The 26,910-nt window shown below is 33.4% G+C and overlaps 1 protein-coding gene and 1 long non-coding RNA gene across 3 annotated transcripts in view; both read left to right on the top strand.

Annotated features, from left to right (window-relative positions):
• GLRA3 (glycine receptor alpha 3) overlaps positions 1 to 20,850 on the top strand; it is an 86,147-nt gene extending 65,297 nt beyond the window's left edge. The window contains exons 7-10 of one of the 2 annotated variants that reach the window (XM_035325363.1): positions 7,374 to 7,588; positions 9,162 to 9,308; positions 15,399 to 15,518; positions 19,476 to 20,850. In XM_035325363.1, coding sequence (XP_035181254.1) covers positions 7,374 to 7,588; positions 9,162 to 9,308; positions 15,399 to 15,518; positions 19,476 to 19,748 — 755 coding nt within the window. In that variant the 3' untranslated portion in view covers positions 19,749 to 20,850. The remainder of the gene's footprint in view (positions 1 to 7,373; positions 7,589 to 9,161; positions 9,309 to 15,398; positions 15,519 to 19,475) is intronic. The other variant, XM_035325365.1, reaches the window with a different exon arrangement.
• Positions 20,851 to 25,616: 4,766 nt separating this feature from the next.
• On the top strand, positions 25,617 to 26,685 carry LOC118166442. The gene is made up of 2 exons (XR_004750502.1): positions 25,617 to 26,478; positions 26,519 to 26,685. It is a non-coding gene; the product is annotated as an uncharacterized LOC118166442 (long non-coding RNA).
• Positions 26,686 to 26,910: the final 225 nt, after the last annotated feature.

Below are 26,910 nucleotides of genomic sequence, written 5' to 3'. Positions count from 1 at the left end.
ACACCAGCCATATATTTCACAATTTGTCTAATTCTACATTTGAAATTCAAAAAAAAACATAATTTCCAGCCAGACTGCATGATCAAATATACAGCATAGATATTGTATGATGAGGAAAAGACAAGTGATTTTACAAGCAGATTTTATCAGCAAAATATTTTCAAATTGCATGTTTTATTTCACTGCAAATTGCAGAGTGTCTGGATACTGCATTTACCGAGCACTTTTTTGTTACCCTTTCTTCTTCGTAGACATAAAAATTATTTTAGATAACTTTACTTAAATGTAATGAATTTTATAGATACAGTATCTTCAAATAACCAGCTTTGCTCACACATGTAATTTATGGAGTGTCTTTTTTAAGAAATTTTATAATGGGAGGACAAAAAGGCAGAAAGTGTTTCGGTAATAGGAAAAGCAGAATCCCTCTCAAATGACTGCAACATTCTGGGAAGAATAAAAAGGAAGTCCTTTTACTGAACATGAGCTCAGCTAGACTGCTCACCTAATGGTGATTCTGATAATGACTCAAACAGGAGAGAAAGTAAAAGAAGTGCTACCTCATGGGAAGGTCAGTTTATGTACTTCATTCTTCATGCTATCTGTGAAAATCATCTACCATTATGATGGCACTGTGATACACAACACACTGTACTTTGTCTCCAACAGAGGTTAATTGTGGTCTTATTTCAGCAGGCGTAGGCCAGAATGAAAGCACATAACAAAAGGCAGAAGGAAAGTGCTGGTGGTCTATATGTCGTTGCCTTTATGGCAGTATAGTTTTATTTCATTCAGAGAATATGTCTGTTCTCAGCCAAACAGCTATTGTAGGTAGGACATAAAATTTTCCTGAGAAAATTTATTCTTAAAAATCAATAACTTAAAAAAAAAAAAAAAATTTCTATTGTGGATTTTCTTTTTTTAATTAACCAAGTTTGTCTAAGGACACTTGGAGACAATACCCTCACTCTTACTAGAGACAATAGCAGCCTTTCCTGGGGTGATCCATCCTTTGTACTAGATAGCCTAAGACACTATGGCTCACATCTGCAGGGCACTTTAAAAGAGACTTGAATAGTCACAAGATTAATGATTTGCTTTCAGCACAGGACTGATCAAAACTTCATCTGTCTTGGGCTCTCTCACAGACACTCATAAATATAGACTAGCTTTCTACTACCTAGCACACTGAAGTGTCCCATCACAGGATGTGATGAGTGAAAGAACTGGCATTAAGAAAGAGCTGGAAAAATATGGCAAAGGGAAAGGCTGTGATGGCCTAGAGTCAGATCATATTAGGTTACAGATGAACAGCTACCCAAATGCCTCCCAACCAAGTATTGTCACACACAAGTGCATATTGTCCCCGATTAGACATTTGTTTTGAGGAAATATTGGTCTTCTTTTTCCTTCATATGAAGGTACAGTAAATAGATAAGAAAATTCAAAGTATTGTGATGGCAATTATTTAGTGAGAACCTGGACTCCAAGGTATTACTAATTACAAAACAGTGAAAGTCATAATATGCTGTAGCCAACTTACATCATTCATACAAACTGATTATTCAATCAAACAGAACTTGAGACTTGCAGTTGTTCCAGGTACTATTTGTTCTGATCCTCGCTATAGGACTACCATCACAGTATATCAGAAATTTCATTGAATTTGTAGTGCTTTTCCATTTAAGATGCAAGTAGAGCCACAGCTAGATCTTGCAGTATGTGGGTGTCATTCCCATCCACTCCCAGCTTTTTTTTTTTTTTTTTTTTTTTTACACGAACATGATCTGTACATTCTACTTCATCCTCATAAAGAGCTTTCAGGCTTCCTGACTATAAAACCACTCTGTATAACAACCTGCATGCAAAGACTGCTGTACCAAAACCAAAGACCCAGAATGTAACACTTAACATCAGATAATTTTGTCTATACCTAGCTAAAATAGATAAAAACTATTTTTACCTACGTAGCTAAATAAAACTGTTTTTTTAATCTCCCCACTTTAACTCATCTCTTCAGTGACACTTGTGAGATACCACACTTTAATTAGACAATTGTTGTGACTACACTCAACACGGTCACCTACCTGTACTGCATTTGCTGTTCCTTTCCCATAACTTTCTGGGTTTTGACTCCACCCATTATTTTGTCTTGGAAGAGTTTTTAACTTTTGCTGTTGGAAGAAAGGACTGTCTTTACTTTCCTCTCTATAGAGAAAAGTGTGTCAGTCAGCTTTTGTAACATATTCTTTTCCAAATAAAATGAGAAATTGATTTTTAAAAGTCTAAAAATGGAAAACACTGCAGAGGTTCAGAATAATACCTATAAGTACTCTGCCTAACATAATTTTCAAGCAAATTTTTAGATTGAGTTCTTAAAATATTTTTTGGTGAGTAGAGCCTCTTAGGAAAGTGATTTTCAGAAGACAGACAAATGGGAGAAGCTCTATATTGTTTGAGACCTAAACCTAAGTCAGCCATTTAGGCTGAGCTTATTCTAGCCAGTAAAAAAAGTCCCCCTCTTTCTTTCCTGTTCTCTATCAGTACTTAATATTATGCTAAACCTGTACCTCTAGCTGTTTTTCTGCATTCTGGGGGAAAAAGTTGTGCTAGATATGATAACAGTTCAATTGCTCCAGAACTCCATTAGCAAATCTTCACAGCTAGCAAAATTCTGTCCCTTAGACTAGCTGGCTGTTAGTCCTCAGTTGCTGGTACAGATTTGTGTTGTCTATATCCATATTGAGAGATGTATCAGAATCAGAATATAAAATATTCACTTCTCAGACTGTTACTCTGTAGGGCCCCATAGAGAATTATTCAGATTTGCTTACATTACCTACTCAGGAAATATAAAATCTTGGCTTAAGTAAATAGTTTAATGTAATTTCATTAGGCCACATAGTCTTTTGGGACACAGTCCTCTGCCTTTTCATCAAATACTTCTTGGTAGATCTGATACTAGCATTAGCAATAATTCTTAATTCTTATAAGAAAAGTCAGAGTATGACTGACTAGTATACAAAGCAATATCAAGAACCAGCGCCTTCAACAGATAGCTTTCCATTCTGCATAGATTAACATTTAAATCTCTGCACACTTGAATTATTTTTTGTTTATACTTACTAATTTTATATTTATTGTTACATTATTGATCTTTAATAATTTGATAGTAATTTAGATATAATTAATCTTTATTAATTATTTCTCAGGCATGCTATTTTCTTGGCTGTTTCTTAAACTGATTCTCCATTGTGAAGACTTTCTATGTAGTTACAGATACAGCTACTCAGCCTTTCTGGGAATATCAGTTCCAGGAAGGAATTTGTCCATTCCCTTCCAGGAATAGCAGTGACCATGACAGTGTAAGGGTAGAGTATGAAGAACTTTCTCCAAGGGTTATCTTAAGGATTTCCAAAAGAGGACAATAAATTTAAGTTTTACCAGCTCCTGCCTCTGAAGCAGTTTGAGCCAGATGAGACTGAAAAAAAGAGCCTTAATTTGTTGTTCAGCCTCAGCAAAACCACAGTATTACAAAGGTTTCATACATGGCTCCTAAAAAGTCTCCTTGACATCTACAGTGCATATCAGAATGAACTAGTGCTCACCTTTTATGTACTGAGAATGAATTATTAGAGCAATGCTCTTAGCTGCTTCTCTCTCCTTCCCCAGCTGAGATGACTGCAACAGTAAGTCTCTTCTGATCCATTAAAGCACCCAATCAAATAGATCAGACCACAGCTAACACGACTTTGAATCGGCAGTGGACTATGGGAAGAGGCTGGGGGGCCCACAGCTGAATGATGGCTTTAGCTAGGAGAGAACTGCACAGCTGGCTGCCTCCTATCTGAAGCCCACATCTGCTAGTGCAAATGTTGTTTTTCCACTCTGCTTCATCAGCCAAGTTTATGCAGGTGGTTCTGATGTCAGACAGGAAGGGCAAAAACTAACATTACCCCATCCACACTTAGATTAGCAACCACTGCAACCACACTGCCAAGACTGACTTCTGGCTGCTGCCTTTCTTCCACTGATGGGAAAGCCAACAGTCACCAGTGGAAAAATGGAGAGGAGAAGTGTATACTTGGGTAGCCACCAGTCTCTCTGGGAAATTGCCACCTACTAAGCTAATTCTTCAGTGTTATGCTGGAACGGAGGAGAGGAGGAACACAGTGATCTTAGCTGGGAAAAAATGGCTACAGCTGAGAGGGGAATCCCAAGGCTGAGCCGTCAGGTTCCTATATGGACTGGAATGTCTATAAACTTACTGGGTCTAAGACTACACAGGAATCTAAGTCACACATTCAGTGAAGTTAAGCAAAGAAATTTTTCAACTTGGAAGCACTTTTTTTTTTTTTTAGCTTGTTCAATGTTGTTTACAAAAAATACAAAAGCCAGCCAAAAAAAAAAAAATCTTTCAGTATAATTCCTCTGACATATCACTCACTTTTCATTCCAGCCTTTTCATAAGCTCCCTTTTTACTCCTTTCCTGTGGATATCATATTTTCTAGTTATATCCTTTTCTTTCAGAATCACTTTTGTTTTGTAGTATTCTGTTATCCACAGATACTCCTATCTTTCTCCTTAGTTCAGAAGAATCTGAAAAGCTTGCAACTACATAAAAATAATTCACATCAGAATGAATATAGTATTTATTGCTTCTGGTTTAGGAGCATGTTATTTCTGTGCTGAGATCTCTGGATTAGATTGAGCCCACTTGAGTACTCAGCAAAAAGACTAAGATTTCTTATCCCTCTTTTTGCTAAGTACAACCAATGTACAATCCATAGCCAAGGATTATTGACATTCCAGTTATGCACATATTGCTTATTCTTTTGGTCCTTGATTTTTCTTCCTACTTTGTTTTGAAAGAGGAATATGAAACCCTAGAAGAAGACAATGTTGCATGTTGAACTGTGTAAATGTTGCTGACATGATGCCATATAAAATAGCTTTAAAAGAGACCTAGAGTGGGTTGATACATTCCTGTCACTCCATAACACCATGATTTACTGTGATTTCTGAGACCTGCCTTAATTTGCTTTCCTATCTTCACTTTTTCAGATATCCCTGTTTGGCTATCCTAGAAATTGTCTTAGAATAACTGTAAACATTACAAATGCACATTTTCAAATCAAAGATTATTTTCTGTGTTGTATAAGAAAGCCTAAAAAGTGGGAAGGTGGGGGAAGGGGAGGGGTTTCTAAAGAAGAAAAAGAGAAAATATTTTACAGCCACGTTAAAGTAAAGCAATTGCCTGTCACGATCTAAATAAGGTATTAAACAAACAGGAATGATATTTCTGAGTTATGATTGCTAACATGACATAACCATGACATAAAACCAAGTTAGCTTATTTTCTTCATAGCTCATTATTACATGCCAAGCAATGAGTTGTAAGGAGGAGAGATAATGGGAGGTTAATGTATATGATTTGGAGCCTACAGGGTAAAGAGTCTTTAGGATAGTTAAAGAATACAGTGATTAAACTGCTGACAGGAAGAAGGGACCACTGCCGTCCAAGAGTGCTGAATTAACAGAACAAATACCACAGAAATATAAATCTTCAGGGCAAGGATCAATCTGAGGTAAGAATGTGATTCTGACAATGGTCAGTCAGTGAAGAACTGCAGGTAGGTAGCTGGGGTGGACTGAACTGCTCAAAGAACATATCCTGTAGGCAGCATTTTGAAGAGACTAAAAGAGAAATGTGAGGGAAAATCCCATCCCTTTCTGAAGTAAACAGCAAAATTACCATTCACTTCATTAAACCAGTACTTTCCTTGACTGAAGCAGAAATCAGGTTTGAAGCTGGAGTAGCAGATGGTTGAGCCAGGATTTGGGACACAGATTTCAGGAGTTCAGATAGGATTCAAAAAATGCTGGCAATTAGGAGTGGAACTAATAATTGAGCTGACAGATATAAAACTCCTGCGGTACATCACGTCATTTAAAATTTGAACATGTGCATTTAATGGGATTTTATAACCGTCTTTTTTAATATGGTGGGGTTTTTGAGTTCCTTGTCAGAATACAAATTTCACAAAATGGCATTTACTATTGACACCATAGCAAGAATTAGTAGTCTGTTAAAAGAAACATTATGAAAGTAAAAAGTTCAGAATATAATTCCACACAGTTATTATGCCTAGGATAAAAACATTTCATTTGACCTTATCTGATATTCAATTCTGTATGCCGAGTGTTATTGTCACATCATAACATACAATGTAATAAATATGACAAACTTATAAATAAATCTGATATATAGATGTTGTTAATATGATAAATATTAAAGCACTATTAATTGAACCCTTTGCTATAAAGCAGCATTTTGGCAGATAAAGTTGGATTGGGAAAATACTATCAAAAACTACTGGAAAACATAACCCCTCCAAGAAATCATAACAATTAAGAAATAAATAAATAGATTGTTTTCCAAGTTAAATTTAGAATTAGGAAATCCTTTCCTTCAAATAACTAATAAATCTGTCATATATATATTTCTTGCTACAATAAATTGTTTCACATATACGCTATTTATAGAAACAGCAGGGCCTTCAGCACCATTCATGTGCGATTAATACAAGCATTGAGCAGAATTAGAAAAGTCTAATGAGACCATGTCAAAATCTGTGAAAAAAATCTACAGCTTAAAGGTTAAAAAATCTAGGTAAGAGAAAACACTAGTCCTGCTTGTTGTGGCACTTCTATGAGCAGACAATAGAATTTTCTGTTCTTGTTCAGTTAAATCAGTGGAAGTTGCTTGATGTTCAGTACTTGGGAAAATGAGGTCACTCAGTCAGTTTCCTAAAGTAGCTTAAATGCAAGTCCTCTATTTCTGCTTGAATCTCAATCATAGTGGTTTTTAGTTGAGACAGTCTGAATGGTAATAAAGGGAGATAATTTGCAGAATCTCTTATTGATAACCTAAAGCCTGCACTGATGTCACTATATTTTTCCCCAATTCACTAGATTAAAGAAAAAAATAATTTAAGCTTAAAATTGAAACAAAGATAATGGGAGAGCAAGTCTTTTCTTTGCAGACAGCAATATTTCCAAACAATAAGTGGGATAACAAATGGTATTGCAGAGACTAACTTTCCTACATCAATGTGATTTGTGTTTCCATCATCTCTTTGTTTTTACAAAGAAGGAGGAGTTCCAGAGATTATTCATTCTTAAATTTTCAGGTTTTCGGTCCATTTTTTTCCAATAATTATTCATATCCTAATGGGGACTCCGTATATTAAAAATCACTGAAGAGAAATCAAAACATTTAATTCATTAGAGAACATATATATTTCATGAAGTATAAATTCTTTAGAGAACATTCTATTTCTACTGAACATTTCTTCTTTGTTATAAAAAGGAAAATTCACATGCATTGAAGTCCGATTTCACCTTGAGAGGCAGATGGGTTACTATCTCATCCAGATGTACATACCAAGTCTCTTGATCGTCATTCTCTCCTGGGTGTCATTTTGGATCAATATGGATGCAGCTCCAGCCAGAGTGGCGTTAGGCATAACAACTGTACTGACCATGACAACACAAAGCTCAGGTTCACGAGCATCACTTCCAAAGGTAGGTAGGATTTCCTTTGTGTATACCACATTAATATGAAGTCATAATGTTACAGGGCAAATAAACGCCTTAAGTCAACCTTATAATATGTGTTTTAATTATTAGCATTTACTACTCATAAGGAGATAACTTTAAAATATTTAGGGTGTTTTTGAGCCACCAATAAATTATATTCTATTTCTCTTCAGACTCAACTGTTTAGCTAACCAAATGCTGTATACCATAAACCTCAATAAGTAATGAAAACAATATTTTTCTGTACTATGTAAATGTTGCTTGCTAACCATTGACTAGCTTGTTTTTTTCTGGATCCCAGTATCTCATGAAGTGTTAGCAAATACGAATGAATTTATAAAGGTCAGAGATTCCAACCTGCTCTCAATGATATTCCTGGAAACTGCCTACATTATGAATTTGCCCACAGTATTTATAATTACATTAAAATTTATAAAAATGTAAAGCTAAATAACTTACAAAAAGTTTTATAAAGAATGGTTCACAACACAGTGTAAATAGCTTAAAGTATATTTCTGTGATTAGCCACTTAAGTTTTCTGACTTGTCCTTTCTTTAAAGATTTTCTTTTTCCTTTTAATTGTTATTCCTTGAATGTCTTCACGGGGAAAAAAAAAATGTGCACAACACAAACACATAAAGTCCTCTTTTGTATTAGTTTTACCATGGTATTTTTAGGGTGTCTGTTAATTTTTTTCTAAGTAAAATAGATAACCCAAACAGAAGTTCATGTGCTTTGCACTTCAAGTATATGGATCCAAATACATCCAAATGTTGCATGAACAGATAAGAAAATGGAACACTATAAAACCTCAGAAAAAGCAAGAATATAAGAGGTTACTAGAGAAAGCTACGGATGTTTTTGTCATGTTTGAGGCCTGATACTAGTTATGCTGGTTTAAGTATTAAAACTCCTGTAAATCTGGAAACAGAGAGCAAACTCATCCTACATTCCCAGTCTGCAGCTGAGCAGTAGAAGCACAGTAGTGAGTTCATCTATTCTGTAATTCATTTTCAGTACTTCCAGTGAGTCAAAATTTACAGGACTAATTTGAACCTATATCTTTAATTTATCATTTCTGTAGTAGCAGAGCATGAAAATATCAGAGTTTTGCATCTACTTCCATTCTTCTACCTAATTTGTACTCCAGGAGCTTTAAATCAGCATAACAGAGTAATTCTCACTGATCCCACTACAAGCCATTCTCTTTTCCTTAGTATCTTTCACAGATCTCATTGGGAGAAATGGAGGAAGAGCATGTGATCCTTGTGGGTTATTTGTTCTATTTATACAGTACATTGTATGATATATGATAAATTGTGAAGTTTTTGAGAAACATTACTTCATTTAGAGAGGTAAATAGACATTTTATGAAAGACTACACTATACAAAATAATAATTAAGGTATAAAAATTGCATTGTTGTCCCTCTTATTATCTAACTTTCACGTGAAGACTTTTTTGACAAAAATAATGGAGATATTAATCAACTTCCTCCTAACATGAAATCACATCTGTGGTTTTAACATATTTAGTTTTCTGCTCTATTTTCTCCATAGGTGTCATATGTCAAAGCAATTGACATCTGGATGGCTGTGTGTCTGCTCTTTGTATTTTCTGCACTTTTGGAATATGCAGCTGTAAACTTTGTGTCAAGGCAACATAAAGAACTTCTGCGATTCCGACGGAAGAGGAAGAAGAACAAGGTAAAGCTAGCAGTATGCCAAGCTTTAAAAGAGGGATTGATTTATGTAAGGGATTGATTTATGTCAGGATATAGGCTTAATTTGATAAACATACTGCTGCCTAAAGTGGCAATATAGATAAAATGGCAGCACAGAATGAAATTAACTCTAGGAAGAGGGTCACTACAAGGACTATGCACTGTATAAATCCAACTAGAATTCTCAAAAGAGGGATTAAGGGGGATTTAAATGAGGCATGGGCCATGTGGGAGCCATCTGCACAAGCATGAATTTCACTCTGTTAGAAGAGTCAGATTATACTTCAGTGGATGAATATTACTGGTACTTGCAGCAATTTGTACTTCATTGAGATTCAACAAACAATATTCCTTAATTTCATTCTAGTATTCATTTCAAAGACTTAACAGCTATGTTTCATGCATTTTTTTTTAACATAAAAATTACTTCTTCAATTAATATTTTCTGTGGGATATACATTTTCAAAGGCCTAAGAATGGTATTTTTTCATTATGTCATTTTAATTTTGTCTAAATTGCTCATTTAATAGCAAGGAGTTTTAACAGAGCAATAGTTATTTATACTTATTTTATGGATGAAGCCATCTAGACTACTGGTAAAATAAGTAACTGATAACATGTCATGATAACAAGTCTAGCAGCTAAGGTTACAAATTTAAATTCTGCAATAAGCAAAACATTTTACAATACATAAAACTCTTACTTCTGATTTTTCAAAGAGAGAATACTTCTGCATAAATGAGTACCCACTACTGTTATCCCACAGTGCCTTTCACAGACTTTCAGTCACTACCTAGAATATTACTATAGATGAATGTCTGACTGCAGTGATATGACAACTTCAGGCATCTTTCATTCCTGAAGACTTACCTCAATTTACTCCCTACATCACAAAAAGTTTTTTACAGGTTGTTTCCCCTTTACTTAGAAGATATTGAAAATCTATAACACTGTAAACCTATCTAAGCAATCTTGGCAAGCAAGACTCCATGTTAAAAGATGGCTAAACAGACAAATGGAAATGACATTTTCATACTTTGTTTCTTCCTGTGTGTTCAGTCTTGTTCAGGTATATAGAGAAACTCATTTACCATAATTTAGAGGATGAATCAGACTGAATGTATCTGCTTTCAACATTTGTCCCCATGAAAAAAGTGCTTTTTTGTTTTTGCTGACAGCAGCAGAAAACACTTTCTGAGACACACAGGAGGAAAGAAGCATTTTTGTGACAGGGTGTTTATTGTAAAATATGGCAGCTCTGGAAGCTGCTTAAAGGTTTGGACTGTGGGGAATGGGATGGGCAGATACAGATTACTTGACAGGGGGCAGGTGAGCCACAACGAATATGTCATGTATCAAATATAAACAACTGTGTTAAGTGATATATTATGTGACTATACTTTTAGTCCATTTGTTTTTTCACCATGTATCATAGTGTCCTCTGGATCTCAGACACATTCACCATATTCGAGTCAGGTGATGTCTTTTCACTATCTTAAATACAGGCTTTTATAACCACAGAATTGAAAACTGGCAGGTGATACTACCTTCCTTCCTCAGAAATATATATATATATATATATATATATATATATATATATATATATATTTCCAGCCTTCTCCTAGCAAGATTTCAAGGTCACCAAAGACACTTCTTCAGCAATCACAATCAATCAAATTTCAGGTTAGAGGTATTTGTGGAAGGATCCACAATGTACAAAGCATTTCCAGAAAAATGTATGCAACCTGAAGCACATAAACAGCCTTATTGACTTAAATGTTTTGCTGGACCAATGTTTGGCATCATGGTAATCGTGGTATTTTTGAATTCACACATAACAGTCCTCATTCCAATTTTATACTCCATTAGACAGACTTACAACTTTCAACTAAGTTCCCATCAATTATAAGATCAGATTTAGAGACTGCAGGGTATCTAGCAAATTACCAGATACTCCCCATAGATACTGAATGCATGCATTTCTATGTTTTTCTTCCTAACACAAATCCACTGAGCAGCTGTATCTAAGAGATACATAGCAGATATAGAGAAATGAATATTATGATTTAATTTCTTGATAGCTAGTCAAGTATTTTATAATTTTAACATATCTTTACTGCCTGCAAACACTATATTGTAATCCCAAATTTTCCTCTGACAAGAGTCTAGATTTTCTTGTTCTTTATATTTAAAACCTAATACCAATTAATTTCTTTAATTACTTTCATGTTCTCAAGGCACATAATGAAAAAAAGATGTTAGCTTCTTTTTACAAAAAGCTAATTTGCCATTTTTTAATTATTTTTATTTTTACTTTCCATTGCAATACTGAAAGACTTTCTTGCTGCAGATTTATTTCTCTCTTTTCCTTTCAAGAATATTTACTTTGTTATAAAACTGGTGTTCATTTTCAGTAATAAAAACACAAAATAACTTGTTCTTTTTTCTATTTTTGAGACTTTTTTTTTTTTTTAATCTTTATGTACTCTTTGCGTTTTGCATACAGAGAGGACAATAGGCCCTTCTATTTATATCTATATAGTGAAATTCAGTTTACTGTTGGCTATATTAACTCCAGAAGTGTAGACTAAGAAAGGAAAATATATATATATTAAAGAATTTGATAGAAAATTTGAAACTTTTTCAAATTATTAGATTTTCCATTATCTTTACTTTTTCTGTTCACTTTAAACAACCAGTTCTGTATCAGAATAACATTGATGTCTTGAGAACATTTAAGAAGAAAAATGAGAGATCAATTCACCCCATAGTAGCAAATAACCCTGGAAAGACTCCCTGGCATGATACAGAAACAGTGTGCGTTTCCTACAGCCCATGAAAGAGTATTACATATACTTTAGGGGTATGCGATTTTGCCTTCCTCCATCTCTGCAAATTCTATCATAACACAAGTTTCTCAACTTAAGTTTACCCCAAAATGCTTTGTTCCCATGCAAGTTTATGATTTTGAACAAAAAGACATTTTTCTGAAAAGATTAACTGATAGAGTCTTAACTGACTCAAATTCTGTGTAGAGTTAGGGCTCCTGTCCAGAGCTAATGCCTTGACAATACATACTCTCAAGCTCCAGAGACAGCTCAGCTAATTGTTTCTCTTTTTCTCAAAGTCTTATTAAACCATTTGTTGTCCAGCAAATATACTAGAACTTGCAACATTAAAGGCATAGAGATTTTATCTCTTCAAAAATTTGGATTGAATCCTAAACCCTCCAGTATACAAACAATAAATGATGTTTTATGGATTAAACAAGCAGTTAATAACTAGCCTTTCTTAACACAGACCTTATTTATTCACCACAATTTCTAACATGAAATGAAGGCCCTAGGATCATTCGTCAAAATAACTTCTGTTTCCTTTCTCTTTTTTTTTTTTTTTTTTTTTTTTTCCAAAGTCAGCTACTATAGCTCATGATTATGTAGTTTTGTACGTGTTTGTTATCCATTTGAACTAGGTCAAACAGCCACTGGTTCTCAGGAACTAGGTTGTATTTATTTCTAAAACTACATATAAAGATATATTTATTTGACCACAAAATCAAAAGGCATAAAAAGGAGTTAGGTTGAGAGATTACATTTAAAAATTCTCTTTCTTTTCAAAGTGAAAACTGCCATTCTATTTCATACTTATGTACAAATAGATTAGAGAAATACAGCAGTTAGGGTAACATAGTAGACTTTTTCATCCTTTACTCTTTCCACCTTGGGACATTTTACTAGGATTATTATTATTTTTTAAACTGTTCTGTCAGTTTAAAAAAAAAAAAATCAACCCTTATTAGAATGAATTCTCACTGGTAAATACAGGGTCTTTTTTTGGCACTGGAATTTTATCTGTAAAAGTACAGCAAAATTCTTAGTGATTTGATTGCACTTCAGAAGTCCAAGCATAGATGATTTAAATTTTTTTGGATATGTTTCATTTCAGATAAGCGTTGACAGAATAGAACGTGTATGAATAATTTCTGTTTATGATAGGGCAGCTGAAGAATTTCCAAAGTCTATTCTCTTTGTAATTAAAAAGACATGCTTGTTGCAAGAAATGTTTACTTTTACCAGGTAACCTTAGCAACAGTCAGATGACTGAATGTCAGTGCTGGAATGCCCCTGGGAGGTCAATGAATCCATTCTCCTGACCTAAGTCAGTATCAGTTATACCTAATTCATCCCAGTCATAAAAATCCCACAACCTCCCCAGCAATCTACTCCAATGGTTTAGAAAGTTTTTTTACTCATGTCTTTTTTGGCCTCTCATGGTTTATCTAAAAAGGACACAGAGAACAGACTACCTCATTCCTTCATTTATAATTTTCCATTCAATCTTCCTTTCTTTAAATATTCCCAGCTTGTACAACCTTATCCTTCAGGGCACATTTCCACACTTTCATCCATTGTCATTCTTCTTCCCTGGAAATTCTCCTAAGAATTCCACATAGTTCTCTAAATACATAAAAAGTAGCCAGTAACAGCTGAGTGTAGCCAAAGGATCATCTTATGCAAGTTATATACACTTGTTTATCCAAAACAGTTTGCTGTTTGCCCTTTTAACAACAGCATTCATCCATAACGAGATTATGATCTTCCATAACTCCCAGTTCTTTCTCCAGAACTACTGCAGAGCCATTTGCTTTCGATCTTATGTTCATGAAGTTGATTACTCTGTGCTAAATATAGTACCTTGTGTTTGCACCTACTGAGTCTCTCTGTATTTTTTGGACTCTTTGTCCAAATTGTTGGATTAAAATTTAGTTATAAACATATCCTCAAACAGATTTGCCTTTTTTTCTTTTCTTTTATTTTTTCAGAGTTTGCTATTTTTCATAAATCTAGTCAAAATAATGCATTATTCTTTCTCAATTCTGGTTAAAAGCATAGGAGATACATATGCTCTTAGAAAGTGTACTTGGGGAAAAAATACAGTAAATGAGTGTGGCAAACAAAATAAGAACAGATGAGATTTAAGAAAATTATACATTTATACATAATGTGATTATGTGCAGAGCGAAATCAAGATATTTTGACATCTAAAGCACATTTGTTCTTGTCATTTCCCTCATGATTATTTTATTTTATTTTTTTTTTTTTTTACCTACAGTCACTGCCTCCTTCTTGCACCACCTCAGTGCAGTATTTGCAGCCTCTCTCCCTAGGCAATAGTAACAGCAACATCAAAGATCATTCTGAGGTATAACTGCACCCTCTGGCTACTGCTTTTATGGTTGTAATTATGGAACTCACTCAAAGATTCCAAATAACTGAAAAGCAAATTTCTTTTTAGAAGCTTGGTACAATTCCCACAGAAGTAATAACAATTTTTAACTGATTTGAGGAAGTCTGGGACTGTGTTATAAACACACTCATAAATAAAAACAGCTATTGCAGCATAATATGTAACCTATCCACTGCTATTTTCCAATAGGCATAACAATATCTATAGGAAATTTTTCCAAAAGTGTCTAATTTCTTTATGATTACAGAAATAGCAAAGTACATCCTGAGAACATGAAAATTTTAAATCCCAATTTAAGACTTCATTTAGTAGTAAGCATATGATCTACAGTGCTTTGACTCTGTCAGGAAAAGAAATCTGGCCAATGAACACGGCAGTTTAACAAATATTACATTTACTGATGGAATGGAAATATTCTTTCTGAATGGTTGAATATGAATTGTTAATTTAAATTTACTCTCCTTTAGGTCTTGAGAAACAAGAGAAAAAAAAAAGTCAGAATTAGAAGAATCATACAGGAATAACGAAACATACATATAATCAGTGCTTTTTCTTAGTTGCATTTACATTGTGTGGGGAAAAACAAAAACAAACCAAACAACAACAAAAAAGTGTACCTATACTGAAAACCACAAATTTTAGATTAGCTTTTAATATAAGCTATTTAGTTTTCATGAATAGCAAATCTTTTAATTCTATTTTCAAATCTAAAGATCACAGTATCTTTTGTGAGGAAAATAGGCATGCAAACCTGATTGTCTTTAATGGTAATCACACCTTTTTTCTTTTGTTTTCTTTTTGGTCAACTCATCCGTTTTGATGAAAGTATTTTGAGGGAGTTCTTGATGGAAATGAAATCAATGAATCATTGCAACATAGCAATGGCTTGAGATGTGCAGGACCTATAGACGGGACTTTGCCTCAAATCTACAGTACAAATTTAAGGGTAAACTATGAAGAAGATGTCCCATTTGTCAAAATGTGATATCCAATCATTAACAGAGGCCCTGTTCTTTTGTCTGAAATAATGTCTTCCCATGTGGATTCCATACACCTTCATTGCTACCTGTATGTGATGACGTGAAATGTTAAGAAAGGTACCTGTCTTGTTAATTTTGTAATACATTTTAATCTGTTTAAATCTGGTTTAAAACATGATATTAAAATCTTACTTTCTGCAACTTCAAAGGAACAGTGACATCAGTTCAAGGAGAAATCAGCTGGTATGAGATTAGTATTTAAGACCAAGTTGTTTGCAATGCAGAGCAATTCAATACTCTGCACTATATAATACTAAAAATTGTATATTTTTATAAACAATAAAAATATACTGTTCAAATAACCAAAGCCATAGCTTAAAATAAATCCTCAAGCTGTTACCAAAACCTATGGTCAAAATGCTACAGAGATATTGTTAGTATTTATGTATATTATTCTTAGAGAGAAATGTATTATTAAATATATGAACCAAAACCAGCATAGTCAAAAGGCCACAGAAACCAAAAGTTTTCAATTACTTTATAGCTGAGTATTTTGCAGAATACTGTTGATAAGAAAATAAACTAATTGAAATTATTTCCTTTAGGCCTTGAAAGAATTCTAGTTTTCTAAATAAGAAATGTTATCTGAAATTATTACCATTATTTAATGTCAGTAATTTTGATAGTGACAGTGAAATATTTACATGTACCTGTACGCAGAATAACTTTCAAATTGTTAGCTTCAACGTAGGATGTGTGAAAATCACATTCGTAGCAAAGCTTTATTGAAGGTCTTTCCTACTAAAACTGTAAAAGCTTTATCAAAAATCAAAAAGAAAAAAAATATTTTTATTTATTGATTATGAACTAATCAAATACACAACAGACCAAAATAATGTTTTTTAAAATGTTTTCTTATTGCATTAAAAAAATTAATAAACCAAAATGCAATGGACTTTTTCAGGAAGTTTCACTGTCTAGATGCTCAACAAGGAAGTACAGGGTTTTTATTATTTATCCATTATATGATTTTAATAGCTGTGGCCTCAGACACATGGATTATCAGAAGTACTTCTAGTCAAAATGAGGGATTGTTGCCAAGTCAATTCATAAAAACAAATGGGGTGTCACTGTAATTTTATATAAATGCCTACGAAACAGCACTCAAAAGTTGTTATCAACAACAATAGTAACTTCATCTTTCCTGCTTTTCAAGGGCAACCTTAGATACGAACCTGAGACCAAATTAATGCTTTTTCTGCATTATCAACCTGCTGAACAACTTGCAGAACTACACCTGGATACACCAGCTGGTATCCCAGAAAAAAATTGTGGTGGTACCTGGCATGTTACAATGCTCTGGAAGGTGCCCTTTCCTGCATATTTATTATTGCCCTTGCACTTTGGTCTGACTTGGCAGACTCCAACTATCCAACCTGCCCTCATCAAAAACATCATCCAACAGACACTGGGCAGAAACAGTAGATTCCTAGAAGGACCATCACATCACCTCCTCAACAGCAGACAGTGTTTCCAAGCAGTCTGCTTGCAGACTAAGTTCAGGTTGTCTGCAAGCAAAAAAATAAGCAGAGACCTGTCCTTTAAAACCATTTATGGGATCACTCAATTCAGGTAAGGATAGAGCAGAGATGGTAAACTCAAAGCAGAGTGCCTCATCCTAAAAAACTCATCCAACAGAGAGCTGATACTCCGCAGAATTATTTTATAATTATTTTGAGCTGACACAATCATAAGCATTATTTTCTGGAGAAGCATAAAGAGATCAAAACCCTGAATCACAGATTTGTTATGGTTAAAGTTGCTTAAATGGACAGTTTAGAAAAAAAAATAAAAAAAAAATCTCACACTCTATGTATTTGTAAATTCTGTTAACTGGAATGACCATTGCAACTCTTCTGGAATACAGATACTATCTAATATAAGATGTTATTTCCCATTCCTTTCTGAGAGGAAAGGAAGTCTGCTGTAGTAATTAGCTATTTGTTTAATCACGTCATCAAAAAATCATCCCATCATTTTGTATTTCTCTTATTCATCTCCATATTGAATTAAGTCGGTGATTTTTCCTCCTCCTTTGCTTTCATGTTGATTTTTCTTTATTTTTCTTCTTAGATTTTTTATGTGAGAATTACAATACATATTCAATATACAGTAGTTTCAGTGAACTATAGTAGTCTATAAGTTTATGCAATGTACATATATGAAAAAGTATAACAATTTGGTGATAACTACAGCCATGCTGGATGTTCGTGCTGTGTGCCAACCAGTTCACTTCAAACAGTAATTTATCTTCATTTTCTTGTAGATAAATGATTCAGCTAATGTTGGCAATAAGCTTCTCTGTATTTTTTTAAAACAAATACATTAACTATGTTTCTTCTAGCAAGGTCCGCTTAATTAAAACATTAAATATGTTTACAGTTAATTCTCCATTCAAAAACATTTTTTGAATTTTCAAAATGCCACAGGCATCCAAAACATTGGAAGTTTGGATTTAAAGTGTTCGCTGAGAAATTACATTTAAAGCGTAAGAGGTTTAAATAAAAGAAAAATGTTTCAGAATTACTAAACCAAAACACTAATTATTTGACTTGCTTCATTAAACAATAGTTTTTTACCTTTTTATTTTATTTTAATCTGGGAAGAGTTTCAAAATATCAAAAATTATCTTTTAACAGAAAAATTCTCTTTCAACAGTAAAAAACTGCTGCTCAGCTTTTTTATTATTTATGAGAATGATTTTCCAAAATACTTATTTAAGTAATAACAAATCTCTTCATATCCCTGAATTTAAAATTTGTCATTAAATGAATTTAAAATTTGTCATTAAAAAATAAAAATAAAAAATAAAGTGAATGTCATCAAAATCATAGAACTATCCTTGAGTAGCATACATAGTTAGAGAATATGTTGGAATGTATTTCAAACCAAAATTTGGCTCTGGCTTTACCCTGCATTTGTACCTTCTTTATTAATATTTACAACTAGGTAAAGAGAAGTATAAAATGTGTCTCTAAACAAAAAACACGTTCTAGAAATGCATGCTATGAAAATACTTTTTCACCTACTTTTGTTTTTGTGATTTAAAATCACTTTTTTCAGTTATAGCTCACTGAATTCAGAATGTCTTTGCCAGATTGCACTTTACTTGTTAAGAGAATAGTTCAAAAGAAAAATCTGACCTTTAGCTTTCATTCATTTTATTTTAAAGCTTATTTAAAATATTTTTAATATATTAACTTTATTTTAAATCGTTTAGTACTGTTTCTATTCTATTATAAAGCACTTTACATACTTTTCTGCTTATCTGACATACAGGGCACAGTAGAATGAAGGCATATGAGTAAGATTAACTAACGTACACAATCAAACAGGCAGAGTTCTCACTATTATTATTAACTTGAACATTGTTACTGCTTGTATCTCTCAAGGCCATCCCATACTGTCAAGCAACATAGAATAAATGGCTGTTGTCTGAAAGACCAATGTGAAACTTGCCCAGTTGAAGACTGCATATGTTTACTGTGAATGGGGAAAATGAAAACCAATCAGAATCAATCAGAAGTTGTGTGTTGACTACCATTAGTTTCCTAAGCTAGTAAATCAGTTTACCAGGCTTTGTCTTTTCTCTAAATAGATTATGGAGGCTATAATAAAGTAGAAAAATTCTGGGCTTGTTAAATCTGATGACGTATTTTCACAGACACTTTGATAGGGCAGAAATTTCAACCAGTTAAAACAAAAAGTCACTGTGGTAAAGATGCAAGACCTGGTATTTAGTGGTTGCTATGGTTTCAGTAAAAAAAAATAAAATTAAAAAATATATTTAAAAAATAAAATAAAATATCTCTAAAAAAATCTTGCCTTTTTTTTTTTTTTTTTTTCTCTTTTTTATACAACAGGATGATGATGTACGGGAAAGCCAATTCAGTTTTACAGCAGCATATGGAATGGGGCCATGTCTTCAAGCAAAAGATGGAGTATCACAGAAGGGGCCTAATAATCCTGCTCAAGCTACACCAAAGAGCCCTGATGAGATGAGAAAGGTATTCATCGACCGAGCCAAGAAGATAGACACAATTTCCAGAGCTTGTTTCCCATTAGCCTTTCTGATTTTCAATATTTTTTACTGGGTAATTTACAAAATCATCAGGCATGAAGACATTCACCAGTAACAAGGGGCTTGCAGTCTATACAGATCCTGCCGTGATCAACAGGAGGCCTTCTGTTAGGAGACTAAGTGAGGAGCAATTGGGAGACCTAAAAATCCTGCATGGATTGCAATATCCAGCCAGAGTGGAATAGAAGACTGACAACAAAGACACATCTGCTGCTGCAAACATTCTGTGTCAAACTAAACATTAAGTCATTGTAAATCACTCTCTACTGAAGCTTTACTGCCAAGTGTTTATACATACTGTTACATAGTGGTACAATTGTACAGTACTAAAAAAAAAAAAAAAAGGATCCAGCATACTCTAGGTAAAATCCCACCTTTATTTCAATTTTAAAGCATAAAGACAAATTACTTATTTGAATTTAGATTTTTAAGGACTTGTCTTAAGGACAGGATCTGAGGTTTTGCAATGAGCACAGTTGGCACATTTAACTTGTATAATTTATTCAATAAATTTCATATTATCAATTCCCTGGAAAGTGTGTGTTGAAATAATCTCAGCCAGCCCAAGGTATTTACAGCATGATAGTCTGCTTATCACATGGAAAATATATCAACTTTTGCAAAGTATTGATTCCTCTAAAGGACTTTTTCTTTCTTGTAATTACCTACAATTTGATAACTGAATCTTTTTAAAATCCTTTTTATATGTTCAAAGTTTTTTCTTAATTGATAAAACTCATAAAGCATTGGAGATAGACAAACTACAACAAAATTTTGCAATGCTTTATATTAATTCAGTGCAAACAGATCTTGAACCAAAACTAAAAGCAAATAATCAACTGCTTCACCTGAAATATTAGGAGGATGGGTACACCTCTGTTTATCGATATAGATTTCCTATATGTTATATATGTCACAGAAGGTTGAATTTAAGAGTGCATCAAGTTTTCTGTAGCATTCTTTGAAGTATATTTATATGATTTAGATATTAAGAAGTACTTCAAAACTTTTTAAAAAATTGTAACTCTTCTGAAACATGAAAAAGGATCTGAATGGTCTTTTGCATTTATTGCACTTCATATAACAAATAGGATAAAAACTGTTAGAACTCGGACATTTTCCCTTTTTAGTATTAAATAAGTCACATAAGTGTTTTTGTTGTTGTTGTTGTTTGTTTGTTTTTTCTTTTTAATTATAACACAATAGATCTCAATTATGACATAGCTTGCAGGCAAGTGTTTACTCTTACCAATCTTGTCCATTAAAAAACAGAAACATGCTAAGATATAAATCTCATATTTAAAATTACTCGTTACTTTAAGTCCAGTAGCTGAGGCTGTTTCTCATTGCAAAATATTTTTGTTTTGAACGTGTTTTAAATTTTTGCTTTTGTTATTGCTCAGAATGTGTATACAAAAGCAAAATACAGCTGGAGGCAAACATCTGGTGCACTGCCAAAGGCATGTTGCATATGAAGTAATAGAAGCAATGTAACTCCACACTGAGGATTATAACATAGCAACCCTGGGTTTGGTTGAGTTTGTTGTTGTTTTCCTCCAAGGATTAGTTAGGGAGATTCTAAAATAGTAGCTCTCAGATTTTGTTCAGCTGTTTCAGAAAGATGTATACTCCTCCACTGTTTTTAAAACAGTATTATTTTTTATAGTTGTGCTTCATTTATGATCTGAAATTAATTCAATTCACTTAAAACAATTATTATTTGGTGAGGTGGTGTTTTCTTTTCTTTTTTATTTCCTTATGTGCATGTTCCAAAAAAATCCTGTTCATTTACAAACACGGATGCTGATCCATGAATTAATAGCTGACATTTCAGTTGGCTATATTTCTTTCCTTTAAATTGTTATAAACTGTATGATATGAAAAGGGATGTTAATTTATTTCTGCTACCAGTGAAGTCAGTATTTTTCTTAAGGGCTGTTTGAAGTACTAGATTCATAATCAAAAGGCAATTGTTAAAAAAAAAAAAAAAAAAAAGCGCATTATCTAGCAGGCTTATCTCACATTTTTTCCCTCTAAAACAGCTGAGCTCTTGCACATGGAGCACTACCTTGTTTTGAAAATGTTAACTAATTTGAGTAATGCAGAGCTAAAAAAAAAAAAAAATTAGCCCTAATTTCTTTCTCCACTCTTTAGGGCTGAAAAATATCTGCTTTCATACAGGAAATCTTGAGAGTGATAAAAAAGAGATTGGATTACAACACTGGCAAAACATGAGAGAGTCAAAAGGAATGTAGAACTGTTAAGCAAGAAGGACAAGTTCCTTGCAGTGAGGGGTAATAACCCTTGTGTCATATTTCTCTTTGACTGGAGTATGCTAATCTAAGAAAATATATATATATATATATATATAATTACCTATATATTATATTTTAAAGAAATGAGACCTGTAGATGGCTGACTGTATCTAGTGCTTAGTGTTGTGTCTTAGCACACATCTTTTCAGTCATGAAGTATGAGGAGAAGAAAGAAGAAAAGGGCCTTTCTTCTTCCCTCTCAAAGAAAGAATTCTGGCCAGTGCAAAGAATAAAAGGATATGCCTTCCTTTATGTAGCTATATTTCCCTTTCATAGGCTGGGAAGCTGAGCATTCCCTACCTCTATAAGGAAGATTTACATATAATGTTCAGTCTTCTAACAAGGCATATTGAAAATAAAGAGTTAAATGTTTAAACCATTAAAACCCTACAGTATTGGTGAAAGTTTTTTTATTATTTAGTAATCAGTTAATATCCAAAGTATTTCTAACAGAGGGGGAAATTAAAAATGGTTCCATAATGATGTTTTCAAATGTACAAAACATTTGGCATGTCATCCTGCTGTTCAGAGGTAAGTAAATGTTTTCCACTTTGATGTAATTGAACTAAGATCTTTCCTGTGCTGATGGTTTTGATTTTTTTTTTTCTGAAATCATAACATTTGCCAAGGTAACAGAAGCCTCTGCAGTCCACTAAATAACGTGTTTATCAGAAGAAATTTCAGAAGAAATTTAAACTTCATTTTGATTAATCCCAAATTATTTAGCGTAAAGTCACATGGCAAAGAAAGAGAGAAATGTCATTTGAGATTCTAAGAAAATTCTGACTACTGACTATGGGAAAAGCTCAAAAATACCAATAGGCATGCCAGCCCTCTATACAAAGCTGGAACCAACAGCGTCATCAGTTAAGATTAGTGTGGGCATTGATTCTTTTGTAACTGTATAATAAAGTAGCAGGGAATTAGATTACAAAGGGGTAGGAATGGAAAGGTACTCTCCAGTATTTATCTGACTGTAGTCTAACCTGTTCCTGCAAAAGAAGTAGTGGAGAGGCAGAAACAGTATCAAGGACATGATGCTTAAAGGAGATGGTATCTAGTAGGGCTTCTCCTACATCTAAAATAGACCACATTCATCAGGCTGAAGTAGATAGCTACCTCATCTCATTATAACTAAACCTTGGCTCTCCAGCGTAAAAGTCCTTAGCAAAGCCATACAGGAAGGCTTCCTGTACGCACAACCCCTAAGTGACAGGCAACAGCCAACACAGCTCTGTCCCTGGTAATTATTCACCATAGGTACAGACTCTGCACTGTTCAGGTCATATTTCTGTAGACTCTACAGACTAACTCTATATTTCAAAAATAAAATAGTGGCTCTAGAATATACATGCAATGCAATGAAATCAGAGGGAGAAAAAAAAAAAAAAAAAGAATATTTGGAGCAATACAGCAGCTAAAGAGCTGGCACCGGTCACCACAAAGAGGAAAGAAGGAAATATGAAGTCTCCATTACCCTTTCCATAGGTATTCTACTACAGGAGGAAGCATTAGCTGCTTGGGGCAAGGACTTACTCCAACTACTGCAAAGTATTTCTTCTTATGGGATAGTACTTTCTACCTGTGCAGATAGATAACTGATTTCCACACCATATGCTTTCTTAAAGGCAAGATGAGCAGAGCAGGAAGGTACCTGAGAAAAACCCTAGGCTGTACATAGCATAACTGACAGAGAGAAAGCCCAGAGTATTTGGGATCTCACACATGACTGTCTTTTCTTCCTGTACTGGAGAGATATGTGGCCAAAACTATCTTCCCTTTAGTAAGGCCAGAAACCTCATGTCCTTGAGAGAGGATAAGAAAGGTCCCACAGAGGTGGAATACTCAGCTACCACAGGCCTCAACTAGTGACATACATTACCAAACTCCTGCTTAAATTCCACATAGCAAAATGCTTTTGTTTTCTAAAACCATATCCAAATATTCACAAAATAGATTTACATAGTGTTGGCTTTTTTCTCTATAATGATAATAAAGTAGGGGAGGCTTGAGGGAAAAAAGAAAGAAAGGATAATAGTGTTATTATTAGAATTTAGCTATTTGAACATCAAAATAAAGCACATTTTTTATTTCAAGGAGTTTTGAAAGCAAGCACTATTATTTAAGCAGGTTAGTGGAATTAGGAAGAACATGGGATTTAATTATTACTTAAGTTCAATAATATAATGGTTTTCTTTGGATTCTCTTTATTTGAGTCAATTCCATAACCTTTTTATAAACTATTTTATAAAGAATCTTCTGTGATGTGTGAGAGGTAATTCTCTTTAATCACTAGAGAGTCATACATTTAGATGATTTAGATGTGTACTTCACATTTAAGGAATGAGGTATTGCTTCCACTTTGTATTATAACCTGTTAGAGAACTGTAGATAAAAGCAGAACAAGATAAACTGTATAAAACCTTATATTTTTAACACTAGGGAAAGTCTTCCTAAAACTTAAAACAAACAAACAAAAAGTATTATTTTTAGCAATAATTTTATATTAGAAATGAGATTATTTATACAGTTCCCAGCCCAAGCTGAGATACTTTGTTGCAAAAAGTAAATATATTTTATGTGCAACTTCTGCTCTTCTTTGAGCTATAATAAGAATTAATCCAATCCAACAGAGCTGAAATTTTCTGAATGAGCTATTAATTCTTGAAGTACCCCTGTAAGGTAGTAAAATAACTTTATCCACATCTCACTGTACAATCAAATGGCTATTTAGAAAAGAACAATATCAGACCATCACATTTTTTTTCCTTTTTGAGACAACTAAGAAGAAAAAGTATTAATCACAAACTAAGCCACTTAATAATAAAATAGGTATTATATTTTTCATTGGTTATGGAAAAGGTGCCTTCAGGCAACATACGCCACCTATAGGAGTTACTGAAATATTATCAGTTTGGAAGGCTTGTGGAAGCAGGTTAGATTGCTAGAAGCAGTGGGTTAAATGCCAGAAAAATGTTGGCTCATCCTGTATTCTTGACTTTCTTAAATATTACTGCACTTCTTCACTTTCATCTTTGTGAAATATGCAAGAAATATTTCTTATGTTTGTATTTTAGTGTTTGGCAGAGTGATGTTAATGGATGAAATGGACTAATAGCTACTGATGTTCCGTGAATGTGTAATTGTGAGCTGTATAAAAAAAGAAATAGTGCCATAAGCTTTTGACCTAAAGTTTTAACATAACATATAGTATTTTGTGTGTTTGTGATCCTAGCTTTTTAAAGGCTACGTCAAAAAAAAAAAAAAAAAAAAAAAAAAAAAAAAACCAGCGTATTAATAACTTGTCTGTGAGTTTTAAACATACTATCCTGTGAATTCTGTCTAGATAACATTCACTGGCAATTTCATCTCAAAGTACTTCCTTTTTGGTAAAACTCTGTAAATGTGTTGTGCATGGATTTGGTTAAAGTCATTTTTGTTATATTTCAGTATCATATTGCATTTGAACTGATATTCTCTGCAGACAGAAATCTTAAAATATGAAATTTATGGTGTCACCCATGTTATTGTATATATTTTCCTCAAAAATAATAAACAACTTTTTTTTCAGTAACCATGTCATTACTTTTATGACGTTTTGAGCAATGTGTTTAAAGTCACAAGAGGGACTGTCAACACCACTGAAAAAAAAAAATGAAATCCTCACCAGTAGTAAAATTACCATTTAAATATTTTGGTATTGAAAACCTTAGAGAGAACGTACAGATTAAATTAAATGCCTTAAATTCAGATTAAGCTCCAAAATTAATGAAATGCAGAAAGAGGTGTTTTCAGGGAGCATGGCAGGCACTGAATTAGGAGTTTGATTTTTCAAGTCTTCCTTTACAGTGAATGGAGAGAAAGACGTCTCTCCAGAATACAGGCAGAGAATAGGTTCCTGTTCTGAGAAGAAAAAAAAAAAAAAAAAAAAAAGTGAAAATTTAGGTAAAGTTATCTTGATAAATACCTACTGAAATAGTTACAGCCGTTCCAAAATAGCCTTATTATCAGAAAGGCAAAGTAGTTTGCTTGCAGCAAAATAGCCTGAAGGTCCTGAAGGTAGATCTGTAGCAGATTTTTTTGATAGAAAATGATTTCAAGAAAACTCAAGTGAGGACACATAAGAAGTCCTTTGAGAACATCTTCAGTTCTGCTAATCTGATTATAGCAGTATTTGCAAAGAACATTAAAAATGTTTGTCTCAATAACAGCCATACATCAGTGTGATGCTACGTAGGCTAGAAGTCTTCAGCAGCCTCAGGGCAGATGCTTTGCCCTGCCCACCCAATGTGACAAAGTGCAGCATCAGTTCAACATTTCGTTATTAGTATGCGTTATTAGTATGTGTTCACAAGCAACAATCTTATAAAACTAATAGAGTAGTAACTTTTTTTCATGCTGAGTTGTACAGCATACCACGTGTGCTACAAGCAATTAAACAAGAAAATAGCAGCCAGGTAATACAATGGAGTATTAATACTGGAGTATTGATGGAGTATTAATAATGGAGTATTAAATAAAGAAGTAACAGATCTTAAAGAGATCAATATATGATTGTTGTGTAAACCGTGCAGCCCTTTCAACACAGAAATCTGGAAAAATGAATCTCATATCTTCTTTTTCATGTCTGCATATATAGATACCTAATTATGGTAGAAATGAAATAAGCATTTAATTTCTTATGGTCCATGTAATCAATTTTATGTCTAGTATTTTACTCTCTGTACAAAAGTGGGATCTGAGAATTATGTTTGCTTAGATACCATTTTCTTCTGAATAAGACACAAGTGTGTGAATTTAACAACATGGAAGATGATTTGCCAAAGTCATAAAACTAGAATTAGAGGAAATAATAATTTTGAAAATTAAATCAAGCATTTTCAATATTTGAAGAACATATTT

Source organism: Oxyura jamaicensis, chromosome 4 (assembly GCF_011077185.1).
Source record: "Oxyura jamaicensis isolate SHBP4307 breed ruddy duck chromosome 4, BPBGC_Ojam_1.0, whole genome shotgun sequence".
Lineage (NCBI taxonomy): Eukaryota > Metazoa > Chordata > Aves > Anseriformes > Anatidae > Oxyura > Oxyura jamaicensis.
This window is presented reverse-complemented; position numbering and strand designations above follow the sequence as displayed.